General features: G+C 33.8%; 1 protein-coding gene across 2 annotated transcripts in view; it reads right to left on the reverse strand.

The window, feature by feature from the left end:
- The window catches only part of LOC134529388 (kinesin-like protein costa), a 215075-nt gene that overhangs the window by 13438 nt on the left and 184286 nt on the right, over positions 1 to 17351 (reverse strand). For both annotated transcript variants that reach the window (XM_063363403.1, XM_063363404.1), the window contains one exon: positions 1 to 15121. This exon is cut by the window's left edge and continues 13438 nt beyond it. In XM_063363403.1, coding sequence (XP_063219473.1) covers positions 14961 to 15121 — 161 coding nt within the window. In that variant the 3' untranslated portion in view covers positions 1 to 14960. The remainder of the gene's footprint in view (positions 15122 to 17351) is intronic.

Raw genomic sequence — 17351 nt, forward strand, 5'->3', positions numbered from 1 at the left:
AATTGTATCAATAATAAACATACTGAAACTACACACTAAAATTTAATTATTTTGAGAAATTCAACCACTAAACGGTGTAAAAGGGTTGTTTATGGTTTTATAAAGAAAATTAATTAATACTTTGGAATATGTTATAAATTAAGAAAGAACAATGTGCATGTACAATTAAGTATTGTATTTTCCCCATTTATCCAAAGTTTGTCCTGTGAGGAATTATAAAAGAAGGAAATTTTTATTTATTTAAAAAAATTCTATCTCGGAAACCAATAAAGTTAGACATAAACTTTGTAGAAATAAAAATAAAAATAATAAACTACATATTTTTTTACCACTTTGCAAGATTCCAAACTTAAGGGATGTAAAAGAGGTAAGTTTGGTTTTAAGAAAAAAAAATGCATACTTCTTAATCTACTATATCTAAAGGTAAGAAACTAAGAATATACATAAAAAATATAGTTATGAATTATGCTTTTAGAATATTTTTTGAATTTCACCTATAAGGGGTGAAACAAGGGCAAGTATTGTTTATCATTAAAAACAATTGCAATGGTTTTGTTAATGACAACTCATGGAAACAGAGTAAAGATCACAGGCTTTCGTGGCCATGTCTGGTGTTGCTTGGCTTGCAGTCGCCATCAGGGAGCAGTTACCTACTGCTCCCTGAAGATGGCGACTGCAACATCAACCGAAACGTCGGTGATATCCTCGCCTTCAATACAGCTACAAACCAGAAGCGAAGAAACTCCTTAGCAACATGATTTATTATTATTTTATTCAAATGTCTGCAAATAATAAAGATAATTTACCAACTGTAGTTTTATTTTACGCTGTAAGGTTTAAGAAGTGTCAAAAAGTTAGTAACTTATTTCTTAACAATACTTCAACATGGGAGTAAAAATATTCACGTGTTTAAGTTTTCCTATTAATTAATATTGTTCCGGAATGTTTAAGAACTTACTTAACAAGGTAACAATAAAAAGTACACTATAACGTACATGTTTTTTTTACAACTATTAACATTTTGCTAATGATGATCGGAATTAAAATTTAACAATGTACACAGTAAATGGAATCGTAAGACATACAAACAAGTATGGTTGCTTTGATTTTTGTTGGGTGCACGATTTTAAAATCAGTTCTGTGAATCAATATAGCTACGAATGATCAGTCCTAGCAAAACTATTTTAACTTAAATAAAATTAAGAAACAATACATTTACAGTTCGCTATATATGTTGTTTTACCACAGCGAAACGTTTGCACTGCGACTATTAGGCATAAGGGCTTGGAAAAAAATGCAAGTGCTCTCATTTTACAAAAAAAGATAAATATTAACGCGTATAAAACTCAAAACGCAATAGAACAGAAAATATACTACAATTCAATCACAAAATATTGTTAAGTCCAAGTCGTACAATTACCATAGGCTGAATTATCACTGAATGCTAATATAAGCTACTCCTCAAAATACACACTAGATAGATAGCATTAGGTACCTTGTATATTACGCATATAGTAACACTAGATGGCACTGCAAGATAGTTCCCAAAAGAATCTTATTATATTTCTTCAAAATAAAGCCATCAGAACGCATTGTGATTAAATTAGGTTATGTTAGACCAGGTTTATAAACTATGCAAGAAATGCAAAAATACAAGAAGTGCATGGCCACAAGTTGCTTAAATAAATTTTAAAAACCATTTTATAAACTACAACAATCCCTCATCTAGCACGATTAATGCGTTCCTCAAAATTTTTGTGTTATTCAAAATTGTGTATTCTGAAGCATTAGTCTCCATAAATTGCAAGGCTAATTTACTTAATGTGTTCCAAAATATGTAAGGAAATATTCTTTACGTAATAAAAATGTGTAGAATAACACTCAACGATAAATATGTAACCTCATTTATCTTTATAAGCCTACCATAGAATACTTTGCATGACAAATACGACAAGACGTAACAGGAGATAGGTGGTTATGTACTAATCGTCAGACGGCTGGTTGACTTGCCCACCCGTGCGTGACCTTCAACTCACGTCTTGTACCTTTCCACGAACTTTTCAAACTATACTTTACTGGCAGCAAGACAGATATTACTGTCTGAATGTTTACATTTTAATTTTTCAAAAATTAAAGTGCTTATTTGCGTATCACTGCTTGGTTCACACCAATCCTGTCAAGCCCGTGATTTTTTTACATTGCACCATTCATTAAACAACCTTTTCCATATGAATTATCTGTTCACTTCTGTTCCAGTATCTAATGTCACATATATGATGTTCCTTTGTGTTGGTGTGTACAAGTCCCCTACCACTGGGTAGACTCAAGTTCATCACGGACCAGTCTATGGCCGGGCGAAAATGGTAGGGCCCGGCGGCATACACGTGGATGTAAAAACATTTGGTCCTTTACACTCAATAGCCACAACTGAACTTGCCATTGCTGATGTTAGTAGAACAGTCGATAGCGTAGTCAGACCTGAATGAGCATCTTTTCTTCCCTCGTTTATGTAACTGTATGCCATGGCATATCTGTTTTTTACAGAGTTGAAGCAGACTTCGTGGTATCATGCCTGAATTTTTTTTGCCTGTGGCGATTTCGTGCTAACTAAAATTTACAGATATACTATTCAAGACAGGGCTCTAAAATTAACATTGCGCTAAATGAAGTTGCGCTATCTGAAGACGTGTTAAGTGAGGGATTGGTGTATGCAAGACACAAAAATGCAAATGCAAGCACTGCGCAACTCTCTACTTCTTGCATTATTGCTTATTTCTGCATTCTTTTCTTGAAATGAAGTGTTCCAAGTACATTTTAAAGTAAAAACGTGTTTATAGAAGGCTAAGATTTTCTACAAATAACTTATTTTAATCAAATTGTCAATATTTTCGTACAGTTTCGTGAGGGATATTAATCATTAAGAAAAGCACAAGAAAGAAATTTTTTTTTACTGTTGTACAATATAAAATTATGTTGTGACATCGTGAAATGTTAGTGCTTTATAAACAACGGTAGTTTTCCCGAGCTATTTAATTGTGTGGTTCGTGCCTGCACTATTGTGGTTCTAGAGAACTTTATGAATTGTGCCATTGCCAGTAAAAATTGTACACTGTAATATTGACAAAAAAAATTCACTTTTTTTTATAAAGAATATGACAACAAAATTTTAGCTTAATTTCTTTTACACATGCTAAAGTGTCCACCGGAGCCATGATCCCTAACATAACACTCATGAAATAAAAGTATTGGTTCAGATCCCCAACCTGCTTATATTTAAAAACATTTTAAATCACACTAAAAAAAAATAAAATTAATAGTTTTCAGCCTACATTAATCATGGAGGTGAGAATTTAGAATAATGACGTGGTTTTTTTTCATGGCATTGCATTGTAGCAATAAAAATTTTCTGTTTAAAGTATTGTATCAAAAAAAATTCACTGCTTTTGCCAAACAATATCAGCAATTTATCAGCTGTTTTTCAAGTATATTATGATTTTCTTCTAAATTGAAACACTTCACCTTTAGTAGTATATTGTAACATAAATCACTTCCCCCAATTCTCTTTTGAATAAAAAAAAAACTTTTCTAATAGACTACTAATGCAATTATTGTTATAAAATCCAATGTTCTCTTCCACTCACTCAACTAAATTTCTATATACACTCTTGGTATTGATCCAGTAGTGTAGGTAATGGTGTCATTAACTTCCTCTATAGTTTACACCTCACACTACCGGCTAATAACCATTAATTAACAAGTAAAACATATGTACCGCAGTGTTACCCCTTTTAAATCTTACAAAGGCATTACAGGGTGGCCACCCAACCGGGAATACAGGGAAACTGGGATTAAGCCATGAATTTTTTTTGTGTAGTGAATTCCTGGAAAAAAACCTATAATTTTTTTATGAAACTGGGAATTTATTCTTTTGACTCTTTTAATGGATTTATAAGGTGCGTTTTACTTATATTTGCATGAATCAGTAAACTTCTATTAGAGAGTAAAGACGTGATTAAAGTAACAAAAAATTAGTTCCGCGCCGAGAACGTCGCCATTCCGGTTGTTTATTGTTCACAGTTGCCAAACCTATGGCGAGTTATTGTACAACGCGATAGTATTAAGTGAGATTCACACGTCTACATGTCTGTTAATCAAGCAAAGAGACAAGATTTTTGTTGCTCGTACCAGGTTTCTTGCTACTTTGTATGAGAAATAGATCTGTAATGATTGGCAACGCTTGTATTCCGCCATCTTTGTCATCAACTTATTTACCGCTGGCTCTACCTAACATTGTGTCGTCATAAACAAAGGTGTTTTGTAAATTCACAATCAAACAGTGACAATCACGCCTAGGCATTTTTTACAATTACGTTCGTTATAGTACTATTGGTATAATATGCTTGCGTTATGTAAATGTATTAATTTTAATAGAACACATGTAAGCCTAGGCCTCTAGTTCTGGGAAAAGGGCAAGACAGAGAATGTGGTCCAAACTGCGGTAGGCCTAATATTATAGTGACGATTAAATGCGTGTTGTATTGCTTTGCAAAGAGAAATTCGGACAATGTTTTCAAAGCAGAGTACGACTTCGTTTAACCACAAATGTGAACTTGAATTTTTGAGGGTCAAAGAAGATTTTAAGACCAGATATTCGGCAGTTTGCAAGTGGTGCAAGACTGCAATCAACATTGCAAGCATGGGAAAACAGGCTTTAAAAAGCCACGAAAAATCAGCGCGGCACGTGGCAGCGGAAGCCAGTTTAAACAAATCTTTGCCATTGCAAATGTTTCTTCAAAACAAAACTGACACACTGGAAACAGGTAAGCCAATTTAATTGTAACTGTTCTGATTAGCACAAGATAATTAATTGGGGTACATATTAAAATATTTTCAGAAATTATGTTGATAAATTGTTTTTTTTTTGTTAGATTTGTAAAGCCTATAAATTAAAACTTACTTTGTAAGATTACAACTATCTAGGTAAATGTTCGTTTACCCTAAGCTAAGTTAAGTAATGTCGTGCAAAAACTTTTTTAACTAGCTGTAAACAAGTGGAAACAAAAAGGTTTATCAAACTTATTTTATTTTGAAGTTACAAGATTGTGTATAGTTGGGAGGTTTGTATGATAAGAATTTTATTTAGTACGCCTCTATTTACATTCTAAAAGTTGAGTACAAAACTACTGAGAAGACATTATTTTCCTAATCAGATAACAGTACATTAGCTGTCACTAAACTGAATGTTCCAACTTGAATACAGTCTTAAACTTCTTAGGTAAAGAGTTTAGTATCATTATGGCCCTGCAGTAGACAATGTATTAGTGCCAATTGGAAAAGTTTCTTAAAATGTAATGTTTTTGTTCCATCTTGTTTTAAAAGTTTTCTTGTTCTTTCTCCCAGCCCCAGAACTCAGCACAAGTACTGGTTCCTCTTCGCAAACACCAGTGATGAAACATGTTGTTATTAATGAAGCTGTAACTAAGGCAGAAATCATATGGTGTTTGCACAGTGTCATGAAACATTTTTCATTTCGGAGTTCTGCAAGTAGCGTGTCATGTTTTGCCAGTATGTTTTCAGACAGCGAGATAGCTGGGAAAATACAAATGCAAAGGACAAAGATTGCATACAACATTGTGCATGGATTGGCACCATTTTTCAAGCAAGAACATCTTTCTTTTGTAGGGATAGCGGACCACATAGTAGTTGGGTTTGATGAAAGCTTGAACAAAATTTCACAGAAACAACAAATAGATATTTATGTTAGATATTGGAGTGTTGAAACCTCAAGAGTCACAACAAGGTACCTCTCATCTGTATTCTTGGGAAGAACTTGTGCAGACGATTTGCTGAATGGTCTTCAGGCAGAAATTAAATCAGATAATTTTAAGAAGATAGTTCAGTTATCAATGGATGGACCAAATGTAAATCTGAAATTATTCATGAATCTGTGTACAGTAATGAAAGAAGGCCCAGAGTCACCTTTTCCATTGAATATCGGTAGTTGTGGCCTGCATTCTTTGCATGGTGCTTTTAAAGCAGCAATAAAACGTACTTCTTGGACAGTCGTACAGGTTCTTCGTGCACTGTACTACCTGTTCAAAGACTCTCCTGCTCGAAGAGCAAAGTTCATTGAATGTACTGGCTGCAAAACTTTTCCATTGAAGTTCTCTGCAATAAGGTGGATTGAGAACATTTCTGTTGCAGTAAGAGCTCAATAAATATTCCCTCATGTGCAGAAGTTTGTCAAAGAAGCAGAAAAGGATAAGAATTCTGTTACAGCTTGCAATAGTTTTAGAGTTGTGTCGAAGGCTATGATGAATAAGTTTCTGTGTGCTGAGCTTTCATTTTTCATTGTCATTGCGAACTTTGTTGAGCCATTCCTTCGTGAATTTCAGACTGACAAACCTATGCTACCATTTTTGTATAATGAGCTTACATCAGTTGCTAAAACTGTAATGGAAAGAGTTGTGAAAGCTGAAGTAATGGAAGGGGTTTCATCATTGAAAAAAATTGATCTATCCCAGAGCAGCAACCTAATACCACTGAAGAAAATTGATTTGGGTTTTTCTACCAGGAGTTCACTTAAGAAAATAAGTTCAAAAGAATTGGAAAGAGTTCAGTTCTGTAAGGAATGCCAAGCAGGTCTCCTTGGGTTGTTGAAAAAAATGGTTGGAAAAATCACCACTTGAATATCGGATTACTAAAGCAGCCTCGTGTCTAGACCCAAACTTGGTAGCTGCCAACCCAAAGTAGTTCAACTGAGGTTAACATCTTGTCTAGAAATATTAATTGAGAACAACTGGATGTCCAGCACAACAGCTGACAAAGTGAAACAAGAGTATAAAAATGTGTGTTTATGTTCTAACTTGAAGATGTTGAAAAGTTTCAAGAGGAGTGAAACACATCTTGATGATTTCTGGGTTTCACTTTTGGAGTCTTGCAAAGAAGAATGTGCCAATTTAATGCTCTTCGTAAAAATAATATTGATTTTATCTCATGGTAATGCATTTTTGGAGAGAGGATTTTCCATTAATTCAGAATGTATTCTAGAAAATCAATCAGAAATCAGTTTAATTGCTCTCAGACAAGTTTACGATGCTGTTGCAGTTTCTGGAGGTGTTAGTTCTGTTGAAGTGTGTAAGAAAATGCTACATTCAGTCAGGAATGCACACTCTCGCTACGTAGAGTACTCTGAGAGAGTAAGAGCTGAGGAGCAACAGTTATTGCAAGAATCAAGGGAGAGAAAACATATAAATGAAGAAAAAAGACTCTTAGGGTTTAAAAAGGCTAAATTACTTAGTGACGCAGCAAAGTAAGTAGCTGCTATCGAAGAGCAAATAAAGTCTTTGCAAAAAAAAGGGATGTATTAGGCCTATGTTTTGACACATTTGCATTGTTCTATTGAGATTTAATTAAAATGACATGTAGTTGTTTTTAATATTTTTACTTGATCTGTTGCAGTATTTATCTGGCAATTGAGATGAATCAAAATGTAATTAATTAGTGATGAAGTTGAAATGCCCAGAGATTGTTTTGACACAATGTGACTTCACTTTTTTGCATTTGTTTGTAATTAGATGTACATACTCAGTTATTTCTTGATTATCATGTTTAATATTTGTTGTGCATTAACTTTTGATGTTTTGTGCACTGTGGTTAAGATAGGGTATTGTGATCTACTTAGAGGCAATGAAAATGACTTGAGGTGTGTTTGTTTTTTGTTTCATTTCTTGTTTGGCTGCCATTTTTCAGACATCCTAGGTGAATAAAAATGTTGTAATCAGTAAAGAAGTTGAAATGCCCACATATGTTTTGACATGGTGAATTCACTTTTTTGTTATTATATGTACATGTTTGGTTATTTCCTGATTATCATGTTTGTTAATTGAATGTGTCAAACTCAAGAAGTATACGGTGTTGTGGTTAAGGCTGACTTGAACTGAGAGACACACAGGCAAGCATGGTGAGAATTTATTATTTTAATAGGTATTAGTTGTAATTGTATTTTTTCTGTTACAGAGTTTGTTTGCCTTTCTTTTAACCAGTTATGTGAACATTTTTTCCTGGTATATACATTGAGTACACCTATATTATTCTGCTCAAATGTTTTAATTTTGTGATAGGTCCTAATTATGAAAATAATTTCGGAAGAGTCCATGCATTTTAAATATGTACCCTGACAGTTTCTCTAATACAATCTGAATCTTATGTTTACTGGTCACTATGCTTAGATAAAGAAAACATGTTTATGATAATTAAACTTTATTTCAACACGACAATCACTGAAAAATCTTACAAAACCCTGGAAAAAAACCTGGAATTTGAGAATCCCTTGAGAGTGGCCACCCTGCATTAGTATTATATCAGTACTTAATTGGCTAAAAGTGAGATTTTTAAGACAAAAAATTAGAGATGATTGTTTTAAAATTCAACATATTTACCTGCAGTAAATTTGGTTGTATGACATTATACTTAAAACATTTTTTTTTAATACATCTTATTTTACAAGAGACTGTATCAGAATTAGAGAACCTGAAAAGTTACTCAATATGTCATGATGAGCTTTGATTTTTAATACTTTTCCCTACATTATTTTTTCAAAGGAAATTAATGAATCCTAAATAGAAGTTCAACCTCAATGCCTTAATATTTACAGATAGTCATTTCTCATTCATTTTTAACATGCCTGTATCAATTTATTTTCGTTAGTCAAATAGTTCTTACGAAACTCAGACTAATGCTGCCAAAATGTTTATATTTTTGAAAAACTAATTCATTTATTCAAAATATATAATTTTTTCTTATTTTCAAGTAATGTGAATAGAGATTGCCTAATGCCATCTGGAAAAAGTCAAGTATTTCTGCAAAAACATTATAAGGCTAAAAAAAATCCAGGCTTGAACGATCAAGTGAAAGCCAATGTAATAGATATAAAAGATTAACATTGCAAAAAAAAAGTACCAAAATATCACAATCTTTAGAAAATTAAGAAAATGGGCAATTTGCAACCATTTAGATAAAGAACATGCAAGGGCTAGGCTCAGAGAATATTCATCACAAAGCAAGTTACATTTAACGTCTCAGAGAGTACAAGCATCTACTACTATAACCCAAGAAAGCAGCAAGGAGCGCGAAACTTGCCTTAACCTTCATCAAAAACACCATGCAGTTCTATGCGCTACCGAAAATAGCGAAGAACATTAGTAGCGTTTAACGTCTCAAAAAGCATGAAATACTACTTCAATAGCTAAGAAAGCAGCGAGGAGTGCCAAACTTGCCTTAAACATCATTAAAACACCACACAGGTTTTTTTTTGATACTGAAAGCATCGAAGATCGTAATTCCAGGCTGTATTCTCAACGATTGAGACAATCTGCTTTAAGAACCCAGCAAAAAGAACATGATAACCAAATTTATTTAATTGTGGATCAAGAACAACATGTGACAAATGATAATTATAAACAATGACTTGCTTCTGTTCAAGAATGCTATTACCAAAAGCGTAATGATCAGAATTGCAACTTAGAAGCTGAAAGACATAGTATCCGAGAGATTCGTCAGTCAGAAACGGAGGAGCAACATGAATCGCATTTAGAAAAAGATGCAGAATGACATGCTTTCTACAGGTTGCCTGTTTCGTTGGAAAATACATCTTTTAAAAAGTTTGCTCTTACTGTCATGCTTTGAAGTAGAAAAAAAGAGATAAAAGGCATGTGCTGTTCTGCAGGCAAAGAACCTATTCAAGAACCACCTGAGCCCTTAAAATCGTTGTTGTTAGGTATGCACCTGAATCATAACATTTTTTTTTGACAACATTTGAGCGTACGTGCAACAGTACACTTCAGATGATTCTTTCAGAGCAAATAAAGTTTCGTAAGGAACTTATATGCAGAAATTTAAAGTTCAAGAGCAAGTGTACCATCTGATCAGGTCGCTTCTTCTATCCTCAAATGAACCAACATTTCTGGAAATTTATTTCAAAAACTGACTATACTGCTCAAGCTAATTTGAGGAAACAACACATACCACATTTAAATGATAATGTAACTAACATGCTTCAAAACATTCTTTGTGTTGTAAATGCTGAAGTACTTAGTTTCAAAAGTGTATTGGAGTCTATGGTTGACTACAAACACTACGAGTACAAGTTTGTTATTAGTGCAGACGAAACCAGGTTCAGCTCACCATGGCCAGTATAATGAAACGACCAGTAATGAAGTAGTGATTGTGTTAGTTGACCAAGAGCGTAAAAGTGTGATATTGTTCTCTGTTCTCGAGATGACAGACTGCAACGGATAAGTAAAACACATCATGTTTAGGTTAATGCACTAAAATACCCACTAATATTCTGTCGTGGAGAAGATGGATACAACTTCGCTGTTTGTCCTCAAACAGGCACAACTAATCATGACGAAAATACTTCTTTGCTACAGTTTTATATAGTTCCCTTATTCAAGTAAGAATTTATCAAAACATTCACATTCATCGAATTTGCAGTATTTTCAATCAGTTTTTGGTCTACATTGATCCTAAGACTGAAACAAAATGTTTGCTGTTTGTTCGAACCAATCAAAAAAATTTGTGTCGAAAACTATGTTGATTTAAGAGATGCATTAAGACAAGATGGTGATGTAGAAACCTCTTGACGATTAGTGATATTACTATCTTCTTTCACTGATGGTTCACGCTATGTGCATGAGCGCACACAGGTTGCATTTTCATTTGTATGTAAATATCGGAGACCAGATCTTTTAATCACATTTACCACAAATCCAAATTGGGAGGAAATAACAAAATAGCTTCTTCCATATCAGACTTCAAGTGAAAGGGATGACATTGTAGCCAGTATTTTCCACTTGGAACTGAAATATTTTATCGAGCTTCTGTCAAAAGAAAATGTTTTTGGGCCTGTTAAGTGCTTTATGTACTTACTCAGTGGAGTGGCAGAAGCATAGACTGCTGCATGCACACACACCCTTCTGTGGCTTGAGAAAAAAATACCACCTAATGAAATTGACAGTATTGTCAGTGCTGAATTTTCTGACCCACAAAATGATCCCACTCTTCACAATACTGTATTGTTAAAAATAACATGGTTCATGGTGCCTGTGGAGCACTTAATTACAATTCGCCATGCATGCAAGATGGACACTGTACCAAATATTTTGCAAAGAAATTGCTCAGTCAAACAATTACCGGTGCAGATGGATACCCATCATGTCATCACCGATCACAAGAGGGAGGATTCATAACTGAAGTTGTTCATCACCCGATCATACTTCGCGACAACAAATGGGTAGTTCCATATTTGCCAGCACTATCAAAAACATCTAAAGCACACATCAATGTAGAGTCTTGCTACAATGTAAAATCCATCAAATACATCTGTAAATATGTAAATAAGGATAGTGACCAAACTATATTTTCTCTTCAGAATCAAGATGAAGTGACAAAGTATCAGTTGGGTCATTACATCAGCAATTCAGAAGCTATGTAGCGTACCCTTGGATTTCCTATTCACGAAAGATAACCACCAGTTACACATCTAGACGTTCATTTGGAAAATGGCCAGAGATAATATACCAAGATAATATAAGAGAAAAATCAACAATTCAAGAAAAAACACTCTTATGGCTTTTTCTGAATTACGTCAGTCTGACTATTTTGCCAAAACACTTCTATACGATGAAGTGCCATCATACAATACATTTGACACACATGAGGTTTTTAACTGAAGAAATCGTGGATTTATGGTTGAAGGTTTTCCCACAGTTTTTATGAAACACATGCCAGGCAGCGTTTACATTGTACACCCAAACCATGGGTATTAATTTTGCGGCCGTTATTGCAAACAGCACGAGGACCCACATATTTCAGAGCTCTCAAAACTGTAGAGGGTGTGGAGTATCAGAGATTCCAAGTTGTCTGCCAGATACATGGTCTTCTTGAAGATGACAACACTACCAGAGGAACCCAGACCCAGTAGGGGTAGCCCCAGAAACTTGCGACATTTATTTTCAGTTATGCTGGTATTTTAAAATTTATCACATTGGGTACAAACTGTGGAAAAAATATTGCCAAGCTTTATCTGAGGGTTACTACGTGTTACCAGAAACACAGGCACGAATATTGAAGCTAACAACAGTGACCTTTTAAATAATTGTCTAAGTTCCCGCCAAGACCATTGTGGTGTCTATTAATGAAAATACTCATCACAATTACGGTTTTCTTTCTCCATAATATGCTGAAGAACTATGCATCAGCAGATTTTACACAAAAATGTTTCTAAACTCACCAAAGATTGAATTCTGAACTGAGTGGAATACACTAAAAAAGAATTGTTTTTTGTTGATGCTCCCGGTGGTACAGGATAAACCTATTGGCGAAACTAATTCTCGCAAAAGTACGAGAACAAGGCAAGATGGCTCTAGCTGTAGCTTTGTCCGGAATAACTGCTACTATAATGCAATACCAACAAACAGTAAGAAAGCCAAGCTAATACTAGAGGACAGCCTTAATGTATGGGGCAAGTTCTTGAGGGCACACAAAAAAAGCTGTTAAAGTAGTTGATCCCACTTTAAAAGATCTCCATAAACGCGATTGGCCCAAAGGTGGCATAACCATATTATTTTGCGGTGATTTCCAACAAATCTTGTCTGTGGTAGTCAGGGGTACGAGGGCCAATGAAATTAATGCTTCATTTAAGAATTCTAATATTTGGAAAGACATACAAAGACTATTTTTAAAAACTAACATGAGAGTACAACTCGAGGGTGATACCTACGCTCAAGTGTTTTCCGAAGTTTTACTTAAAGTTGGCGAAGGTAATCTGTTAGAAGAGGATGGTCTCATAGAATTACCTACATCACGTTGCAGAATGGTTTCAACTGTAGAAGAGTTAGTCACCAATACATAAGATGATCCTTCTCAACTTATTCATCACGACAACTTTTTGTTGTGCAAAAGAGCGATTCTGGTGCCCACAAATTAACAAACCTGGAAAATCAATTCTTCCATACTGCGTAAAATAAAGACGAAGAGCTATACACATCTATTAACACATTAGTAGACCTAATTACCACTACTAATTATCAAGTAAAATTATTTAATTCTCTTGATGTTTCAAGTCTTCTAGACCATGAAATAAAACTTGAAATTGGAATCCCAATAATGCTACTGCACAACTTAAGTCCACCAAAACTGTGCAACGGCACAAGACAAGCCATTGTGTTACAACAAAACGTGATTAAGGCAAAAATACTGACAAGTTGTGGTGTGAGTGAGGCTGTATTTATACTGCACACACCTCTCATCCCAAGTATTTTTCCATTTAAATTCAAACACTAGCAATTTTCAGTTAGCGTTTGCTATGCAGTAACATTCAACACGTCACAAGGTCAAACATTACAAACTGTTGGCATTGACCTGACAGTACATTGCTTTTCACATAGCCAGCTGTATGTCACATGCTCTCGAGTTAGCAGCTCTGAAAACATCCGCATTTCTGCTCTGAGTAATAAGACCGTAAATTTTGATTACCAAGAGATTTTGTAAAATCAAATAAAAAATTATACTGTCATAAAATATCTTTACAGTGTAAAATTTGCAGGATATAAAATAACCTCAATATTGTTGTATACATTTATCTTTTATCACCTGTGTGTGTAATTTGTTAAATATTGACCTATAAAATGCTTAATATAGTGAAAAAAATTATATCTAGTACCAATTTATTATTTGACAATTTTTTAAACATATTTTATATTATTATTATTTTGAGACCAATAATAAATAAATTAAGTATTTGGTAGTTTCACACGAGCGAAGCAGCGGGTAATAAGATAGTTATTAATAACATTAATTAGGCATAAATTTTACATTTTTTATGAACAAAAAATTATTATATAACCTGTTGACGTAATCCCCAACATTGTTGTTTACAAAATATGTCTAAACACAACATGCCACTTGACTTGCTAGTAGTGCAGCGTAACAGGCATGAGGTAAACTTTCACTGAAACTTCTGGTTCTCTCACCAGAGCTCTTGCTGAGCACTAACTTTCATTCAATGCAATATCAACAATGTACCATTTTAATTGGGCTTAAGTAAATAGGCAATGAAGGAAACAAATAACTATTAAGGAAAGGCTAAGCTAATTCATTATATTAGTATTAATTTGTTGCATTGTGTTTAATGTTACACAACTGTCATTGCCATTGTGCATGGACGGAAATCAAAAATTTACTTAGATGTAGACGAAAAAGAAACAGTGTTACTTTGAGGGGCAAATGTCAAGTAAACAGTTTATAATTATTAATATTATGTAGCCAAAAAAATTACAAATAGTAATACTACTTTATCAAAGGCATGTTAGTGATTTTGGGTGTATATACAGTGGTTGCCTAAAAAAATTAAAACATTTGCAACATTAAAGTATTAATTACATTTTATAAAGACCTCACTGCCTATACACACACACATATACTGTTCTTTTGATATTCTAAAAAGTCTGGCTTGAACTAAGTAAAACTTAAAATGAATTTATTAAATAGTAAATCACCTCCTGGCCAAGCCAGTTTTAGACTGAAGTATTATGTTAGTTCTGCCAAGTGATTCAAAACTATGATTACATTAATTCTCACTTCAATGTAAGCAAAATAGAACAATACATGCCATGGGTCACCATAAAAGCATTGCATTTTAATAAAATGTTGTTTTCAGTCTTATTGACTCTGGGGTGTACAGGCTATATATAGCAAGAAAGTGCTTCAAATAAAATTAATTTACAGACAGCACCTTATTGCAAATATTGATTTTAAAAAGGTTCACTTAATTACAAAACTACTATATTAATCCAGAGTTGTGCTGGACTACCAAAGCATCACTTGCTAGACAAGACACATTTTGGTAACTAGATTCACCGGTAACGCTTATTCAAGCAAGATTATTTCTGCACAACTCAACTCTTCTGATTGGATTTCTTCTTTGTGTGTTGTTGTATGATCAACTTGTTCTTCTGCCGGGTAACTTTTGTGGTGTAGGGTGCCAGCGGGCCCTGTAGTTGCTTCAGGTTGCAGCGAGGGATGGTGACAGGACTAGGGCATCCGCTCTCATCGCCAGCTGAAACAGACAGACATTACCTCCAACAACACAAAAAAATGCAATTTTCTTAAATGACTCAAAGTATCAACTGATATGGTTTTAAGACCATCAAGTGACATAGTGTCTATCGTTAAGACTAGCATTACGGAGTATTCAAGTTTTAATCCCAATTAAGATATCATGATCCTAGTTTTCCATAGTCCCTTAGCCATAGCCAATGACAGTTCCTTCCCCAACATCCCTGACCTGTGTGTTTTTATTTCTAAAGACTGTAATGTTGTCCCCACATAAAGCCCATCAAATTTGTTACTTCGGCTCAGAAGTGGGGTGTGAAAAAATGAATTATCTCAGTTGTCATGTTCAAGCAAAACAAAACTAACTTCATTGTTTTTTTCTCCGGTTTACAATTTTAGCATCAATTTATCTCAGTTTTAGTAACTCCAGCTATACAGCTATAAACTAATTTGTAGATTGTAAATACATTTTTGTTGCTGAATAGGTTTCTTGCAAGTTGGTTGACTGATATTTATGATGTGTATTGATGCAGCTGTGATGACTGAGATAAAAAGTGTTGTGGGGAAGGGTGGGTGGGTGTAGCTTAATATGTATTGTTAAAAAGCAGTCATGAGAGGCACTGTTAGATAAGTTCAAATATATTGGTCTCTGAACTAATTCCTTCTACCAGGAGCATGTAGCTACAGTCACACTACTGTTTATTTGTATAAGCATCTCTCCATTATTTAAAATACTTTTTTGTTTATCACAAAACCATCTCATTTCCATTAGACATCAAGCTCACGACAGGATTATCTTTGTTGATCATTTACATGATGTGAAAAAATTAGTTCAAAACATTAATAAAGCACAGTTGTGACTGTACAAGTAAAATGAATATCATAAAAGGATAACAGGCCAAATTTGTTCTGGAACTATTGGTTTTATTTTATACCCACTCCTCATAGTAAAGCCCTTATTCATTTCAGAAAATAGAGCTTATCTAAGCAGCACTAAATACTTTTTGACGTGACAACATCTAATAAATCGATGAACGCCGGCTGCACGCACCAAAAAGTGTCCCGTTACGCACATTGTTCCATTACACTGTGTCCCGTTACACTCATTGTTCCGTTACTAAGTTTTCCGTTACGCTGTCGGCGAGTGCAGTAATAATAGGTTATGTTACAATTGACTAAAAAATTATGGTGATTCATATAATTGATGATAGATATTTGATTACAATTTATTTATATGAAAACTTGTTCATAATTATATTTAAACTTTATAGCTAAACGCCAGTTTTTAAAATTAGTTACAAGTCATCTACACGTGAACTGTTTCGTCGACTGTTTATAAAGTGAAGTGAAAAGTTAATATGGTTTTCATTGCTTATTACAACAATAATTTCGGCAAGAAAGGTTAATTATTCTTGCATTTTAAAAATCTGATTACTAGTATAATTTCAAGTATTTATTCTTTTATTATTAAAATAAAAATGATTCAATTTTATTCATAAAAGTATGCAATCATTTCATCAATGTTTTGTTATTACGTTGTCACGTTAAACTATCGTCCGTAAACCGACTTTACAGACAACCAATTTTTTTTGACAAGAGTGAATTTTAATAAATATAATTATTTTTCCCACCATTGAAGTGTGTTTCTTGACTACCATTTAAAAACACTTTTAGAGTATTGATTATACTTCTAAATACATTTAAAGAAAATTCATACAAATGTTTGAATAACATTTTGAGAATCAACACCCCAAAATAAATTGTTAAAACCATTCACAGACTGCACTGCTGGCATCATATTTCCTAAGTAGGCACTAACAACATTTCTGAGAAACAAAATAATCATATTCTTAATTTAGAAGCTCTTTTTTACTGTCTAATAAGATTAAATATTAAAAAGAAAGATCGTTTAAAGTGTTTAAGTGTTACTGACACATGTCTACCAATTACAACACTTGAATTGCTAACCACATGATTTGGGTGCAGCAGTGAGGTAAACTTGATCTGAAAGTTTCTGGTCTCTCTCACCAGTACTGTTGCTGAGTGCTGACTCGCAAGAATGCGAATACCAACGCTGAACACACAAGGGCATTGGAAATATTTCTGTGTTAAACACAAAATGTTGTACCATTTTAATTGGGCTTAAGTATATCTAATACTATTAAACGAGCAATTCTTGTAAATATACACATATATACATTCACATCTCAGAAACAGCTCTAACGATTTGTATG

The sequence above is a fragment of the Bacillus rossius genome, chromosome 2 (assembly GCF_032445375.1).
Source record: "Bacillus rossius redtenbacheri isolate Brsri chromosome 2, Brsri_v3, whole genome shotgun sequence".
Taxonomy (NCBI): domain Eukaryota; kingdom Metazoa; phylum Arthropoda; class Insecta; order Phasmatodea; family Bacillidae; genus Bacillus; species Bacillus rossius.